General features: G+C 35.4%; 2 protein-coding genes across 2 annotated transcripts in view; both read right to left on the bottom strand.

Moving 5' to 3' along the window:
• The window catches only part of LOC146163197 (uncharacterized), a 37,106-nt gene extending 27,445 nt beyond the window's left edge, over positions 1-9,661 (bottom strand). The window contains exons 1-4 of the mRNA XM_083382977.1: positions 9,601-9,661; positions 2,396-4,042; positions 1,477-1,710; positions 804-1,058 (exon numbers count right to left, since the gene is read on the bottom strand). Coding sequence (XP_083239103.1) covers positions 804-1,058; positions 1,477-1,710; positions 2,396-4,042; positions 9,601-9,661 — 2,197 coding nt within the window. The remainder of the gene's footprint in view (positions 1-803; positions 1,059-1,476; positions 1,711-2,395; positions 4,043-9,600) is intronic.
• A 1,842-nt stretch (positions 9,662-11,503) lies between these two features.
• On the bottom strand, positions 11,504-16,046 carry LOC146163196 (store-operated calcium entry-associated regulatory factor-like). Its single transcript, XM_083382374.1, has 6 exons — positions 15,933-16,046; positions 15,298-15,452; positions 14,713-14,848; positions 13,973-14,272; positions 12,634-12,838; positions 11,504-11,705 (listed from the first exon to the last, which is right to left on the bottom strand). Exons 1-6 carry the CDS (start codon positions 15,997-15,999, stop codon positions 11,513-11,515), a joined length of 1,056 nt encoding a protein of 351 aa, XP_083238500.1. The 5' UTR covers positions 16,000-16,046; the 3' UTR covers positions 11,504-11,512.
• Between the last annotated feature and the right edge of the window lie 2,120 nt (positions 16,047-18,166).

Here is an 18,166-nt window from a genome sequence, read left to right as displayed (position 1 = left end):
TGACGTAAACAAAAATGTTGAGTAAAGTTCACTCCTAAATAACGATGCTGTTATCACACAGTTCAGTGTCCTGCTACGAAGGTTATATAAATTGGAACCGACAAGTGATTAAATGTTATTGGGCTAAATACATATTACCATTGCTTCAGATTTGATAAATATATATTTTTTTTACTTTCTGTAAACAAACCTTAAAGCCAGATGTGTTGAATTTTTCTTTTAACTGTGTTGTACATGTTGGAATTTTGTAATAAAAAAAAAGACTAAACATGTGGTCTTTCTTGAGAAGGTTTCATGGTATTTCCGCTATTTTAAAGTAGTCTAAAACTATTGTTGTCCGATAATATGGGATCGGGACCGATACCCGATACCAATTGGTAGTATCGGTACTCGTCCAATACTAGGGTGAAATCGATATCAGAATTCTAGCAATGGTTGGTAATCTAGCGCAGCGATTGTATCTTTCAATGAAAATTTATAAAAATATTTGATTAACAATGGGGGCAACTGAATTCCTCAACGATAAAGTAAATTCTAGCCTTATTTCCTGTAACAAATACCTTCGAACGTATTTCCGGCTTGATGATAGAAATGACGTCATTTGGTATTGGATCGGATCGCGATACTTTTTGTCAAAAATATCGGGTATCGGTATAAGATTAAAAGTCCAGTAGCGGACATCCCTAGTCTAAATTGTTCAAAAAAGCCTATTTATAGCTCCTACGGTCTAAAACCCCAACCTTTGTGTTTTAACATTAACCGCATATTAAAAAATAGGAACAATTTCGCAGCAAACGACTAACCTTCACACACTCCCCCATTCATGTAATAGCCCTGATTACAAATGCACGAGTAAGATCCGGCAAAGTTCGAACACAAACTGTTGGTAGGGCAGGGGGACGGGCTCTGTGCGCACTCATCTGTATCGTTGCATGTCAGGTCCTGATTGGCTGGCGGAGTTTGGAGCGACGATTCAAATCCGAGTTTGCACACGCACTCCTGTGTGACGTCATTCCTGATGCACCACGAGTTGGTACAAGAGAGCGTGCAAGATTTGGCTGTTGGGAAACGAAAATACTTTTTGTTTGTACTTGAGCTCTGATTTACATAAAAACACCTCGTCAAAAATATTTTACAAAACCTGGAACAGTTTATGTAGAACACCGTTCATTATTAGGCCGGTCGGACAACGAGCTAAAACAAGTATCTCGTCAAAAATAAAGCGAAAAAATAATCATTTCAGACTAAAAAGAAAAAAGTTTTTGCTTGAAAAATTCAAATCAGCTTTCCTATTTTGAGTGATGAAAACACGTAATTTCAGCCAAGTTATTTGACACAATGGCTTAAGTCCACGTCAAGTCATTTTTCTAAAAGACTAAAATAAAGTCGAGTAATTTAAGAACAGTGATTTTAGTGCACTCCAGTCAAGTCATTGAAGTCATTACAATACTGATAAGTACTGTTCTAAAAACTTACTGGTGGCCTGCTGCAGTGTCACCGATTGGACTATGACGTCATTCACCCTCACGGTGATTGTGATCGAATAATCGACGTCGGGCGTCAGGCCGGTGAGGAAGTACATCGTGAGGTCTCCAAACTCGAAATTCAGGACTTCTCCCCCTCCGTTAACTTGCACCGAATAGGCCCTGGCAGCGCTGTGCGGTCTGCTGATGTTAAGTAGGATGATGGTCCGGCCAGGGAGGGTGGTCACTAAAGGGGGAGAAGTCGCATTGATAAAGGGAGGGGGAATGTATATCAATAAAATTCTGATAGATGCTTCTTCGGAAAGATTAAAATTTTAACCCTATAAAAAAGGATGTTAGAAAGTCTTTAAAAAACTAGAATCAGTTGATCAAATGAGGATATTCATGCAAGCCAGGCTAAAAAACTACTACCTGCTGTGAGGTTCAACTCACTACCTCCGGTCATAACGGGACCGGTTTTTTGGACTTTCGAAAATTGTTGAACACTTTTAGATTGTTGACGACTTGCTACGTACTATAAAATGTACTATAATAGCCGGTATTGTTGATCAAACAACACTTCAGAAGGGCTAGATTACAGTTGCTATACACGTATGTGTATGTGTATGAATTTTGAATAAAAAAATGGAACTTTTTTTCTTAAATCGTCCAACGTTTGCATTTTAGGTCTGGTATGTTGAAAACAGGAATTGGGAAAACTTTTCACTTGATTTCTCATTTATTTGCGCTTATATAAATTTAGCAGAGGTTTGATTATGGTACTAATTAGGTTCTTTTATGGGTAATTAGCTAACGAAAAAGCGTTTGGAGTTATTACCAACTTTTGTAAAAAAAAAACATGCTGAATAAAAACCGAAGTTTTGATTATACAGTGCCGTATGAGCTATTTAAAAAAACATAAAACAACATACCTGTTACTGGTGTTGGTGTCGAAGCAGGAGGTTCTGTGTAGGTGGATGGAGTTTCTGGTGTTGTTGTTGTTGTTGTTGTATCGTAGACATACCCAGTTGTACTTTCTGGTGTTGGTGTCGAAGCAGGAGGTTCTGTGTAGGTGGATGGAGTTTCTGGTGTTGTTGTTGTTGTTGTTGTATCGTAGACATACCCAGTTGTACTTTCTTGTGTTGGTGTCGAAGCAGAAGTTTCTGTGTAGGTGGATGGAGTTTCTGGTGTTGTTGTTGTTGTATCGTAGACATACCCAGTTGTACTTTCTGGTGTTGGTGTCGAAGCAGGAGGTTCTGTGTAGGTGGATGGAGTTTCTGGTGTTGTTGTTGTTGTTGTTGTATCGTAGTCATACCCACTTGTACTTTCTGGTGTTGTCGTGCTTTCTGATGTATCAATTTCACCAGAACCTTCAACAACTGTTACTGGTTCTGGTGTTGTATCGTAGCCATTCCCAGTTGTACTTTCTGGTTCTGTCGTACTTTCTGTTGTATCATTTCCACCAGAACCTTCAACAACTGTTACTGGTTCTGGTGTTGTATCGTAGTCATACCCAGTTGTATTATCCGGTGCTGCTGTATCTGTTGGATCTACTGTTGGTATTGTTGTGTCGTAGTCATACATAGTTGTATTATCTGGTGCTGCTGTATTTGTCGTATCTACGATTGGTATTGTTGTGTCGTAGTCATACATAGTTGTATTATTCGGTGCTGCTGTATCTGTTGGATCCGCTGTTGGTATTGTTGTATCGTAGTCATACATAGTTGTATTATCTGGTGCTGCTGTATTTGTCGTATCTACGATTGGTATTGTTGTGTCGTAGTCATATAAAGTTGTATCATCTGGTGCTGCTGTTGTTTCTGCTTCAAATACACCAGAACCAGAATCTTCACCACTTGTTATTAGTTCACCAGAACCTTCAACATCTGTTACTGGTTCTGGTGTTGTATCGTAGTCATACCAAGTTGTATTATTCGGTGCTGCTGTATCTGTTGGATCCGCTGTTGGTATTGTTGTATCGTAGTCATACATAGTTGTATTATCTGGTGCTGCTGTATTTGTCGTATCTACGATTGGTATTGTTGTGTCGTAGTCATACATAGTTGTATTATTCGGTGCTGCTGTATCTGTTGGATCCGCTGTTGGTATTGTTGTATCGTAGTCATACATAGTTGTATTATCTGGTGCTGCTGTATTTGTCGTATCTACGATTGGTATTGTTGTATCGTAGTCATACATAGTTGTATTATCTGGTGCTGCTGTTGTTTCTGCTCCAAATACACCAGAATCAGAATCTTCACCACTTGTTATTAGTTCACCAGAACCTTCAACATCTGTTACTGGTTCTGGTGTTGTATCGTAGTCATACCCAGTTGTACTTTCTGGTGTTGTCGTGCTTTCTATTGTATCATTTCCACCAGAACTTTCAACAACTGTTGCTGGTTCTGGTGTTGTATCGTAGTCATACAAAGTTGTATCATCCGGTGCTGCTGTTGTTTCTGCTTCAAATACACCAGAACCAGAATCTTCACCACTTGTTATTAGTTCACCGGAAGCATCTGTGGTGAGTTCTGTTGTTGTATCGTAACCGGTTGTATCTTCTGGGGCTATTGTTGACACTGTCATACAAAAATAAATGATCAGCTTGATGGAAGTGTATTAAATGACTTTTATAAAAGTGTGTGTTTTTGTTCACTCTTCGGTAACGTAACACTTTTAACCCATATATATGTTTTTGTATTTGGTAACCAGTGTGGTCGACAATTGATGTTTGTGTGTAAAAAACCGTTACACATCTGATCACGAGTTAGGTGTACAAAACACACAATATATGTATTTACAACTTGAGGCATTTTTTTATGATATAGGGCTTATAAGCCCATGATTGTGAATGTTGTCGTTAAAAGTTAAGTTAAAGGTCCATGAATGTTTCAATTTCATTTTTTTTTTCAAATTGACCATTTCAAGACAATTAATTTTTAGTGCAATAAAGGCCTGAAAACGCCCCACAATATAAAATAGAACCTTGAACAATACAAAGTTCACGCGTACAAAAAGAAAAATTTCCACTTTCTGTGAAATATTTGCTCAAGGGCGGCAGTTTCTTTTGTAAAAGGGGAAAATCCTACTTTCAATTCAGCTTTTGAAACAGCATTCGTCTCAAAACCGCGAGGGCAAATAACATCCTGGAATTCCTATTCAGCCTTTCTTTGGCAAACTAAGTCTGGAATAAACCCTTTGTAACTGCTTGAAGAGCGATTAAACGTTCGATCGCAAACTGAACGTGAAAAACATAAGTAAATACAAAATCGTCTGACAATTTTTTTACACTGAAATTTAATAATGGCCCACTGCGCGAAAGACTAACAAAGTACTAAACTACAACAAGGCATATTTTGTATTTGTCAAGAATTGGGTTTATTTATTTTAGGTTTTTTTTCTAATATATAATTGCCAAAACGCAGTAGTTCTTTGTGCGAATGTTTGAGTCCATTTGTGTGTTGCAAAAGTCCCGGAGAAACAAATTTCTTTTGTTGGCGTCAACTAAAACAGTGCAAATTTCTTTCGCTTTGCACAAACATTAAATATTATATGACAAATAAAAAACGACATTCAACATATTTTTCTGAAAGAATGTCAATTGATTTACCCCTGCTGTGCCAAAGCCAATAGGAGCAATGAACCATGTCTTCGGAAAGGATTATTTTACGCGTTACGTTCCAACTAAAGAAAGTGTTACAAAGCATCTACCAAAAATAGGGTTACATTGGACAATGGCAGTGCTTCTAAACCTAATGGTCGCCACCCGTAATTCGAGTAGCCGTCTGATTTGATTGGGTTGCCGACTGCAGTGGTACACATAGTTAGATTTATTGAGATTAAGTTTGACTAATATTTCTCTTTTTTTGACTACATATTTTTTTAGTAATATTTGTCGTTTCTGTCGTTTGTGGCATATTTTACAACATATTTCTACGCTTCATAACTACATAATAACGTTAAAAGTAATATATAATATTAAAACGTTATAATATATAATTGTTATTTTTTTGCCTGTTTTCGGGAAATCTATTTAGTCCAAAGGCGCTATGCAAACTGTACTGATGTTAAGTGTGAACTCACAAACTCTGAAAAGTGCAATTTCTGTTTAATTAGACCAGTGGTCGGCAAACTGTGGGCTGCGGCCAAATGTGGGCCGCAGAGCCATTTTTAATGGGCCGCGAGTTACTTTTGACTAGTTTAGTGTTGCCATGTGGTTGTGGGCCGCATGATAGCCGTACATTCATTGCACTTTATTAAGTTCGTGTGGCTAAGATTTTTTATATTGGCTCAGCGTGTTTCAGACCCACAAAATGTGGTCCTGGGAGCTTGTCGTACTATATTTTTTGCACCCTAATTTATTTATGCAAACGCAAAAATTTTCGCGCTTCGCGCGTATGTTTTTCTTTTATAGTATGTTTTACAATATGGCATGGCATGTTTTAGGCATTAAGGTGCCGTGTAATATTCACCTTAAAAACAAATATCCTGAATCCGCCACTGTTTTTGCAGTGGTTTTACATAGTGGGCCTTCAAGAGTGCTTTGGGCCGCGACAAAAAAAGTTTACCACTGAGTTAGACTATAAACGTCATTACATCAAGCCACACGCGAATCTTTTTTATATGCCTTTTGCGTCACGTATCCTTTCAATTGAAAGTTTTACCAATTAAAGTCAAATATACCCATTAGTCTGCATATCAACTGCATATTTGCGTACGTGTTCGCTCGAACACACTGGTGTACTTAATATTCATCCTTAAAAATGGTATGCCCTGCATATATGTGCACGGCATAGAACGATAACCTCAGGGTTTCCTAAGATTTGCTTAAATGGCCCATTTTGACGCAACTTTTTGCCGACTTTTCCGAAAATGTTTATAAATTTCAGTTTATTCCAGTAAGAATATTATTTCACTTTACCCTGATACCTAAATTGACATGATGGTCAACTGACAAAAATGAATTGAGATAGCCTGTTAGTTAAGATAAATTTATCAGGTGTAAGATTTTGTGTGTATTTATGTTACCCCAGTCTTTCATTGGGCCACAGTTTGTCAGCGTTGTCATGATAAGAAAACCGCCCTTAGCATGAGAAACTTAACAGGTCTGTCCAACTTACAAGTATCAAGGCTTTTATCACTATTTGTATGGACGAACGACTGGCGTTAAGTAGTTAAAAAAATATGGCGTCTGTTCACACACCGACTGCTATAATTTAGTTTATTTCAAGCTTGGAATTCTAAAGCCCAGTAATAAATTGGAATTGATCAAATAGTATTCAAGTTTAATTAGGTCTAGAGCTGTTTCAAAAGCGTTCCAGTTATTCACAATCTCCTATAGTTGGTGTTTTGAATAGAAGATGTATTTGCTTTTCCTCTTTCGTATAAAACTGACATAATACCAAGGTCATAAAGAATGATTTGGGAAAGGCGCGCGGTATAAAACAATAGTTTATTAAATTTATTGGTGAATACGCTGTGAAATTCGTTATTTATGTCACTATAATCTTCAGCTATTTGATATTTGTTGTTCGTCCTGTTAAAACTCAAACTTTTGACGTCAATAATACGGATTGTTAAAATGGAATGTTCGCACAATGTCACCATATGACGACCGAATAAAATAATGAAGTAAACCCAAAGGCAGACAGATATTACAGCAAAACGGCTTCAAACTACCCGCTACACATCCCATAGTGCTTCTCCACTGTTCACGTTTCAGAAAAAGGAGAAACAGAACGTTGCAAGGGAAGTTGTCGTGTCATAATCAAAAACACAATTTGAGTCGGCGACCAGAAATGCTACATGTCCGTGACAACTGAAGACTTGTATGTGCCATCAAGAGGGCCGTGGCCCAAAGTGACACTTCCCAAGTGGACAACCTCCTGAATTGAAACTCGTTTTCCAAACCCACACAATTTCGGGCCATAACTGCGAACACATTAGTCCACAACTTATATCTTTCAAATTCATATCCATTACACAAACCCTATAATTACCAAACGCAATTTCACGAAAACTTATATTTCAGCTCCCATAACTGCCCTTACTCCATTTTTGTGTCTCTTATGCGCATTTAACATTTCGCCGTAATATCATTTTTTGTCTTTCGCGTTTATATCTCAATAAGCAGTTTATAAAACTATGGGTGTTCCAATCAAATTAATGTTTTCCAATCAAATTAAATCAAAAGAAGTAACTGTATATATATATATGAACTATATTAAATATTTTCGACAATAAAAGCAACAAAGTGATGTCCGATAATATCGGATCGGAGCCGATACCCGATGTAAAGTGTAGTATCGGTACTTGTCCGATTCTAGGGCGGTATCGGTGCCGATCCATATGCCAAATTAATATAGGAATTTCAGTCATGATTCGGAATAGAAGGCAGTGATTTTACTTTAAAAGGTCACTTTTTCAAACAGTTCTGGAGATATATAGCTATCTTCTTAATGCTAACAACATTTTGGTCTACAACTTAAAAAACAGCTCTGGACGTTTTAATTTCACCTATTTTGCGTGCTTTATCATAGCGGCCTAATGCAGTAATTTGGTACGCACTTTCTGTACAAAATATTGGTATAGGAATAAAATGTCCAGTATTGGACTTCGCTAAACATAAAGTTATATGATATTCATTAGGTATCCTTAATATTTTAACATGTAAACTTACCCTCGGTCTGGGCCAACGATGTTAGGACGAAACTTGTCAATAATGCAATCGCCAAATTTCTTTTTCTTTTTAGCATCCTAGTTTGCCGTTCAAAGAACTTACCTTTGAAAATTTACAAACGCTGAACGCAATACAAAGATAAAAGATTAACATTTTTATAAATACAAACAAAAGCTATATCAATTCGTGCCTAAAAAACAAATGTCTCAAAAAAATGTGGATTGACAGAAGTCGCCTTCTTGTTCACGAAAAACTAATCAACATGATTAGTCACCAAACAGCCGAAATCAGTCTATTTTTTATCACAAAAGTGTAACACGTACAATCACTTGATAGCAGTCAATTCAAACGAATGAACGCTTTAATTGATTGTGGGCAGACCTATCGCCTTTCGCGTTCCGTTGACTGTGTGATTTAGCTAGTTCGAATTTCGAATCTGAGCCTTTTACCTTTCCTTATTTACCGCCTTGAGTGAAACTATTATCTCGGCTGAAAAAGGTTCGAAAGGGGAATTCCGTTAACATTAAGAGGACTCCCAGACAATTACTGTTTACATAGGGGTCCTTTGTAAAGCATTGGTCGTTAACCCTTATATGTTGAAGAAGAACGCTATACGTTTTAGTTTTTAAGTGTTCTTTCGGTACAAATTTTTGTCATGAAATTCTTTCATTACATCTTTGGTATTTTTATTGGCGGTTTAATAACTCGCACTTAACGCATCGGGCGCCATTTTGTATTCCGTGCTAGGATAACCAGTGCAGAAAGTAAGCCGGGATGGTCCGAAACGGTTTTTTTCAGTAAAACAACTATTGCTGGTATGCTTTACAGATAAAAAATAATACGTTTTTAACGGCTATTCCGCAAATGTTAATACGGTTGTTGCAAAAATTCCGATTTATTTTTTAGCGAATTTCTTGTTTCTTTAAGCGATGTGCACTTTTGAAAACAACAATTTCGCTAGTTAATCTGCATATAAAAAATACGCTTTTAAAGAATCTCTCTTGGGTTATCAATCCGCTACGCCTCATTCTAAGCTATTATTTGCTAATATAAACCAATAAAGGAATTTTCGCTTTACACAAATGGTTTGTCAACGTTTTCTTAAATGTACATTGACTAATATTTCAGTTGCATATTTACGCACGAGATGAAACGATAACTTCAGGTTTCTTAAAATACTAGTTTTATGACGTCACCTTGATGCCATTCTGTGACGTCACCTATAAAAACTTCCATGCGTTTCGATAATAACCTTTCTACTTTTAGCTCTCAGTTTACCAGATTGGTCAAACTGAGACGCGACATTATTGACTGCGACTGCATAAAGTTGTTTATATTTTCAGTGATTCCAAACTTTATATTATTCGCGTACCATTCAAAGAATTAGTAAAAAGAGATAAACAAACGCAAAATGTGTTTAACTGTATAGTTTAAAATATTTCGTAACACTCATATAACCTGTGTGTAACGCCGTAAACATACAACTTAATTTCAAAAACCTAACCCTAATACAATTCATGCTGTATTCTCTTATTCTTTTGTGTTTGTTTCTCTATTTGACGATTTTCGGCGCTGATTTTTCTATGGAATAAAAATTTAAATGATTTTAAGTTGTGTGGCAATATTTTGTGCTTGTAAAACTAATATTTCAATGTAATAATAATAAATAAAAATGTTTTCTGAATATTACATGTTTGTGGTGATAATCGTCTTTTGCATTCACTTAAAATGTTAGGCAATTACAGGCATAATAATTAGTGAGTGCAAATGTAAAATACTTCTTGGGTGACAGACGTGGAATAGGTATTTTAAGGTTTTATTTAAATAATCTCTATGGTGCTAGAACTGCAAAACAAAAAAATTTAAAGTCCTTAATTTTTTAAACCTAAGTAGTGTTTTGAGACCAGTTCCGTCGTTTTGTGAATTTTTTGAAAAAAGAAAAAAACATTTTCGCGATTAACTGGCATCAATAGTCTGTGTATGTGACAATACTTGCAAATATAACAAATGTTTGAATAATATTTATATTTTTTACATATGGTCATAGAAAATGATACACAAAATAGTAATTAATAACTCAGTAAGACTGACAAACGCAAACAAAACATGCTGTAACATTAAGATGTTCGCAGAAGTACAATAGAAGCCTTAAACTTGAAAAAAAACTCGATTTAAAAATAGGCAGTTTTAAAAAAGTAAAATTTCACAAGAAGTTTACATAATTCAGTAAAATCTCTCTCAACATTGTTTTTCTAGAAAAGTTTACTAGAAATCAAGGGTTCAGTTAAGAAATATTTACAGTAAAGCATAAAACAAAACAAGTAATGATATTTCGGAACAAAGTTACATAAAGGTAAATATGCAAAAAACAAAACGAAATCTAAATAAACATAAAAAAATTTGACTGCCAACTTATATACTTTAAATTTCGCTTACACCAGAAAGAAAATTAAACAAATAAATTGATAAAACATCAAATAAAAAATAATATAATTTGTTTTGTTAATTCCATGAGCTTTGTTCTTTCACCTTTTAGTAGAAATTTCAACAATTCTACTGTTTACTACCAAATCTTTATATTTCTAAACTAAATATACAGCTAATGCCTAGAAATACCAAAAGAACCATTGGTGAAATAAACAAAAATATGCTGCTAAATCGTTGGTTTTCTTAACCTTGCTTACATTAGTAAGAGTAATTTTATTGAATAAAACCCAGCGATGTATAATTGAAAAGTTCAGCCTATCATTTCCAAAAACCAAATCTGGGCATTTAAATTGTAAGCTACATCTTACAACAGCTTATGTTTCCATTCTCTCCACGTGTTAAGTATTGAGTAGAAGAATAAGTTGGTTTTGTTAGCAATCGTCAATATAGAAAGTATAAACCAGAAGTGAATACAAATTTGTTTTACAGCAAAAGTGTGATTCTTTAAACAAAACATATGAAAAATATGTTGTTGTTTTTTTGAAAAGTCCAACCATTAATACCCAGATCTACACGTAAGGACATTTTATGGTTATTTCAAATTTTACAACTTGTTTATTACAATGCTTCATTATGGCGACACGGCCAGAAGCACATTAGAAATGGTCCACTCTCAAAACATTAGCTAATAATTTTGACACCAACAGTGGGTATTACAAGCACATTAGAAATGGTCCACTCTCAAAACATTAGCTAATAATTTTGACACCAACAGTGGGTATTACGTTGTTACCAAAACTGTATTTTGATTAAAAAAAACTATTATTGGAAATTTTGCATTTGCAATTTTTTCTTTGAAATCCAACCTATATTCCTTACATACAGACATCAGACATCAGGCATGTTTAGGGCTATTCTACATTTACAATCATGCTTTATGTATTCAACGCCTGGATGTTCCACCATAACCAGTAGCAGAGTAGGTGGAACTAGATGAGTCACTTCCCGATGAAGAAGAAGAAGCTCTGTGCCACGTGGAACCGCTCCCCCATCCTGTGTTACCCCCATACCCCCAACCCCGGTTGTAACCCCCTCCGTAACCACCCCCATATCCACCGTATCCACGGTTATTGTTCCTGGAAAATATGGAAATTCACTTTTACTTAATGAACAAGCTGGAAAAAAATAATGTTCAGTTGTTGTGTTTTTATATGTTTCTTTCTTTTTTGTGTGCTAATATAATTTCTTTTTTAAGTGTTTATATATTTGTACTTTTGAAAAATTTAAATCTACCCTTAAAACATGCCAGTGAAGTGGAAGGGATGGTTACATTATGTCAATGCAAAGTGAAAAGTAATATATGTGTCATATTTGCAAAGTAGCTTTTCGGGTCAGAAAGGTTTGATTTAAGCAACAGATCAACACTGAAAGTGTTACAAGCACAAACAATCAGAAACACAACTCCTTTGAAAAACGGCCATTTTATCACATTAAAAATAGACGTTTGATAATTGAGGGCTGGTCTAGAATCCTACCAAGCATTTAAATCAAGGATGTCCAACCTGCGGCCCACCTGAAATTTTTGTGCGGCCCGCTAGTCATTTTCACTCCCAAGTAGTAATAACTCTAAAGGCCAAAACTAGGCCAATACCCATTATAACTCTAATGGCCAATACTTAATCTTGAAACAAATACTTAATCTTGAAAAAAAAAGGTTCTGCAGCCCATTAAATTATTTCAAGTGTCAATGCGGCCCACTATAATAAAATGTTAGACATCCCTGATTTAAATCATGATTTAATCAGCACATGTTTATTAGATGCGGATTAGCATTTGGCGTTCTGGTGGGTCAAGTATTATGATATTTATTAAAGTGGTAGGATTCTAGATGAGTTAATTGCATAGCAAAATCTAGGGGCTTGGCATTTTTAAGTTTGAATGCTTGGAATTTTAAAGGCAAAAAATACAATATCTACAACACAACAAAATAATAGTAAAAAAATCCATAAAAAATATAAGCAATACTTTTATTATGAATAAAATATCATATAAAAACTAAATTACCTTGAGCCAAATAGATAACCAGCCAGTCCACCAGCAGCCGCACCACCCCAGAAACCACCAAAACCATTGCCAGTACCATTCCTATTGGTCTGCGTTCTGGTCTGGGTACCAGCGTAACCAGCCTGGTTTTGGTTGTAGCCAGTGGAACCAGCATTTGTGTTGGTGTCTGATGTGGTTGCTTCTTGGTAGGAAGGTGGTTGTGTGCCTGGGAAATATTTCAGGTAAAAACAAGGTTTTATGCGTTCCTGTAAACCAGTGGTTGGGAAACTTTTTTGTCGCGGCCCAAAATACTCTTTTCAGAGCTATTGAAGGTCCACTACGTAAAACCACTACAAAAAAGTGGCCGATTAAGGATATTGGATTTTAAAGTGAAATATAACACGGAGCCTTGGTCCCAAAACACTGGCATATCATATTGTAAAACATTCAATTGTGAAAATTTTTCAATTATATACAGTTTAAGTTGGCAAGAACGACAAGCTCCCAGGATCACATTTGACACGTGGGCCTTTCAAAGCCAAGCCAATTTAAAAATTCTATGACACACCAACTTTTAAAAAGTGCAATGAATGTACGGCTGTCATGTGGCCCACAACTACATTATAACACTAAGCTTATTCAAAAGTAACTCGCGGCCCAATAAATTTGGCTGCGGCCCACAGTTTGCCGACCACTGCTGTAAACAAATCATTTTGACACGACTTAAGTCATTTGTAAAACAGATTTAGTTTAAGTTAAATCATTTGCGAAAAATAACAAGTTCAAGTCACTATTATAGCCACTATTATAATCTAAGTCAACTCATTGGAAACAAAATAAAATATTAAATTATTAAAACTGCTTAATTTATGTGATCCTGAGCAATAGTTAATCAGCAAAGTCTAACAAGCAGAAATTGGGGTAAAATTAAGCAAATTTTAACAAGAAATATTTAATAACAACACTAAAGGTCAAATAATTTACCAGTAACTTAATTCAGTCATTGACTTAACACAGGTTCTATGCAATTTGTTTATTTTCTGAGATTGCAAGTTGAATAAGTGGCATGGGTGGTTTACTAGTTGAAAACTTGTTCTAAAAAAATGTTATCACGTTTTTCTAAAAAAAATGTTTAAAACTCCAAGCTTGCATATAAAAAATATATAATGTTTTTTATGACTACGAAAAAATTATGAAAATTATTTTAGAAAAACATATATTCAGGGCAAAATCTCAAAGATTCATAAAAAATGTTATGTATCATTTTTTTTGGAAAAACTATTCAACTCCAACTTCACAGTAAAACTACAATATTCAACATCAGTCTATCTACAAGTTATTTTACAAGGAAAAACCTTACCTTGAGTGTATTCTTGCTTGAACCCATAATTTGGGGGTGCAGAGGGGTACGGACGACCATCTTGGCCCCTGGGCCTCGGTGGTTGCCTGGGAGTGGTACCAGGGGAAGCCCCGGCGCCACCATTGTTAGACATCTTGTAAATTACAAAACCGACAGCAAAAATAATGACAAAGAAAATGAACCAAGACCCCCCAGTTTTGTCTTTCTTGTACGATTGCTTCTGGTAATAGTTGTTGTTGTTGTTGTTTTTGTGATGACCTTTTCCTGTCAACTCTATGGTGTATTCCAGGCCACAGGACCCTAATTACACAAAAGAAATTAGGACTTTAAAATAAATTCATGTAAATATTTCTTTGATTTACTTAGGGTTAGCATAATGAGCATTGCTATTCTGAAACTAAAACATGCAAATGGCAAATGCACTAAAAAAGTTTGAAACACAATTTTGTCTTTATGCAATTAACTTAAATACAAATAAGGACATTGAATAAAATGAATGAGTATCTCATTCATTCTTCTTATTTGACATTTTTTTGTTTTATCTTTACTTCATTTAAATTTAATCTGATGATGGGATGACTTATTACAACACAATTAAAAACGATAACAATTTTTTTATCAGGTGTACTAATTGCTCTGCTTTTATCATTTTATAAAAATAAAGTTGGGTATACACAAGTAGATCGTAAAAAATCAGTATGCTCCGTACATATAAATCAAAATACTTTATAAAAAGTAACCTTTTAGAATGTAAGGATCATTGGGATGATCATATCCTTCACAAGTGACTTCAATCCTTCCAAACTTGTAAGCGTCATCCATCTGTGCTTTGCATTCCCACTGTGCATCAACGCCGTCAGATCCAACATTGCGACACTGAAACAAAACACAGTATGTACAATAGGTATGTACACTTTAAAATTGTAAAGGCAGCAACAACAAAAACTTTGTTTTGTTGTTGACATATCGCAACAATTAAACATTTTAGGGCCAAGGCTCTACTAATGTCTCATTGTTGAAATTATGCAATACATAAGCAAGTCAGTAATTATTGAAGCAAATAGTAATTTTTATTTGCCATGCATAAGGATAAGCACAAATAAGCAAATGTAAAACGAAAAAATAAACTGCATTCTTAACTCGGATGGCACAGCAAAGGGTCTAAAAAGATTTTCAAGTCAGCTGTGTTGAATCAAGCAAAAACAAAGATCAAAGAAGGAACCAAAAATGGTATTTCATTACTACCAAAAATGTGTCTAGTCAAAAACTTTTTGCTACAGTATACCAATACAACAAAACAAAGAAATAGCAAAACCAAGTGTTACCTGTACTACAGATGGTACAGATGCAGTGCAACCGGCTGATCCGCCAACGCACTTAAGTTGTGGCACAGGGGAACTTCTTCTACCGGTAGTTAGGCTGTGTTGGTGAAGAGTGATGGCCCTCACATCGGAAAGGAGGACCTTTTCGTGATTTGTTCCTAAACAGGGTGGTTGCAATTAGAAAACTAAAGCTGGAGTACAAAACAAGCTTGGAAAGTGTTTTGTAAAGCTGTGTTTAATTTTTTTACCTTATTTCTGGCAATGTATTGTCAATTTCCCGAAGTAACTAACTTGAATCTAGTAATTTAAATTTCTGACACTGCATTAGAACTATTAAAACTTTTGATGGAACAGTTTGCACGAAGAACCATACAATGCCAGAGCATACAGATACATCTTATGCAATATTAGTCCTGGGTGTACCACTTAAATCGACATTGAAGCATATTAAAGTACTATAGTTACAATGTTTAAAAAATGACAAACATTTCAAAACAACATTGTGATTTTTAAAAATTATTGAAAAACAAAAAATTTGTCAATTGCACATACTTTGCTTTCATGAGCAACATACTTTTTGAGTTACAAACCACAGATTGGAAAATATTTATCTATAAAATCATGAACTATTAACTCACCCCATCCAAAAACAACAAGAAATAAAGAAAATACAACAATTAGGATTGATAAAGTTTGTAAAGACATTTCACATTAATATTTTTTTAATAATTCCCACAAGAAATTGAACACCTGAAAAAAACAATCATAAAATTTCACTATTTGTAAGCGTTTATAAGTTTATAACAACCACGGCCTTTTAGGAAGTATCTAAAACAAAAAACTTGCTTTTCAAATAGTTCCAGTGCTGCAACAACTTGTTTATTTACAACTTCATACTTGCTTTGCAAAACGCTATATAACATTACCTCTTGTAACATAACATTAATATAAAGTGGTTCGCCAAATAACTATCACTTCATTTGATGTAAGCCCCATATGCTGAAAAGCACGTTTGCCATATACTAAAACCGATAACCCGCTTCCTGAATTACCACTCTTGTTTTATAGTTTGTCTTGTGGTCGACTTAAACCACAGAAAACAGGACACGTAAGCGTATGCTAAAGAACGGCTTGTCAGAACGATTGCATCATTCACAGCGCTATGCATGAGAATGTGTCATGGCCTCCGCCATAGCCACCTTAAACTAACAATACGAACTGTAGGATCTGACCAAATGTTGACATTTTTTTTTAAGAAATCAACTTCATCAAAACGCTGCGTTGTTTACTTTGCAAATTCTCACGTGACTACGTTTATTTGAATGTGACGTCACGAGTTAATTTTGACGCTGGACAAAAATCATGTTCTAACGCATAATAGAGCAATTTGAAGATTGTAAAACGTCAAGCGTTGTAGCATTAAAAGCATATGTATATGTGATTGTGTGCACAAGTTACATACCTATAAAACGCGTATACAGTTAGGCAAAGTCTCTATAAATTTCTATGGACTTTGCAGTTAGGTAATTGTGTGCGCCAAACGTTTGTATCGCGTTCCATTCTAACAGAACAAAACAAAATTGAACACATTGGTTTTATGTTTCGACTTATGTAAATGATAGCTGCAAAACCTGTCTTCTATAGTTTCAGGGCCCTGTTGGATACAACTTGCTTCGGAGGGTAATTAAACAATATTGCCCTATTTCAGCGATTCTTGAATGTTAAGTAACGCGGACACCTGGACCCCCAAATACGTCTGAATATAGTTCCTTCGTCAAATAAATCATTAAATAAAAACACTATTAAAAATTGAGTGACTAGGCTATTTAAATTGCAATTAAGGGGGGACAAGTTTAAAAAGAAAGCATTTAGCTAGGTTACGGTTAGAATTTCGTTGTTATCTTTTATGAATAAGACCTAAATCTGTCGGAATATTAAATAAGGCCCAAATTCATCGGAATAAGGCCTAAATATATCGGAATTAGTCCTAAATTCATCAGAATAAGTCCTAAATTTATCGGGATAGTACCTAAATTTATCGCAAGAAGGCTTAAATGGCCAAAATAACGCCCGAACTTGTCGGTAAAGGGGCGATAGGGGGCAACGGTCTGGCATCGGCCGTCTTGATGACTAGGTTTGAACGCCTAGTCTGATCCGACGCCGTCAAGGCACCGCTGTTTTGACACAGGATTTTTGGTGCTGTTTGGTTGTTAGTGGTGGGTAATGTGTGGGGTTAGAAAATGGGCTAGTGTTGAAATTATAAGGGAAGTTAGAGATGTACTTACGGGTGGGGTTTCGGGTTATTTTAAGTATTGCTTAGGCCTGATTCTGACTTTTAGGTCTTATTTCGACGGATTTAGGATTTAGACGATCCATTAGGTAGTCCTATTAGTCCTATTTCCGAAATTGTGGCCTTATTTCGAATTGTATTCTGATTTTTTATTCTGACGTTGGTGCTGTTCTTATCTTGGTCTCATGGCTGGAGTCATTTTTACGTCACAATAATTTGTTAATTTAAGCCCAAACAACTTGTTGTCAGGTGAATGCTAGTTCGATTCCCTAGAATACATTACGAATTCAATTTTAGCACGAGGTCGAAAGAAAATCCGACGTTTTTTAAGTTTACTTTTTTCATTTTTAACGTAACTTGTTGGAATCATCTCTAAAAATTGCGATGCGTTTCGGTTTTGAAATTATTGTACTTTTGCCCCATGGTGCCAGGTTGTATTTGTAAGACTCTGGCAGTGTAAAGTCGTATATTCAAAAGTGAAACCTGGCCAATATACTTAAAATTTGGCGAAACAACAAAACGTGCAAACCCTTGACCTTAAGTTAAAAAAACACACTAAATGACCAAACAAATATTAAGGTT

Source organism: Ascidiella aspersa, chromosome 2 (assembly GCF_963924565.1).
Source record: "Ascidiella aspersa chromosome 2, kaAscAspe10.2, whole genome shotgun sequence".
Lineage (NCBI taxonomy): Eukaryota > Metazoa > Chordata > Ascidiacea > Phlebobranchia > Ascidiidae > Ascidiella > Ascidiella aspersa.
This window is presented reverse-complemented; position numbering and strand designations above follow the sequence as displayed.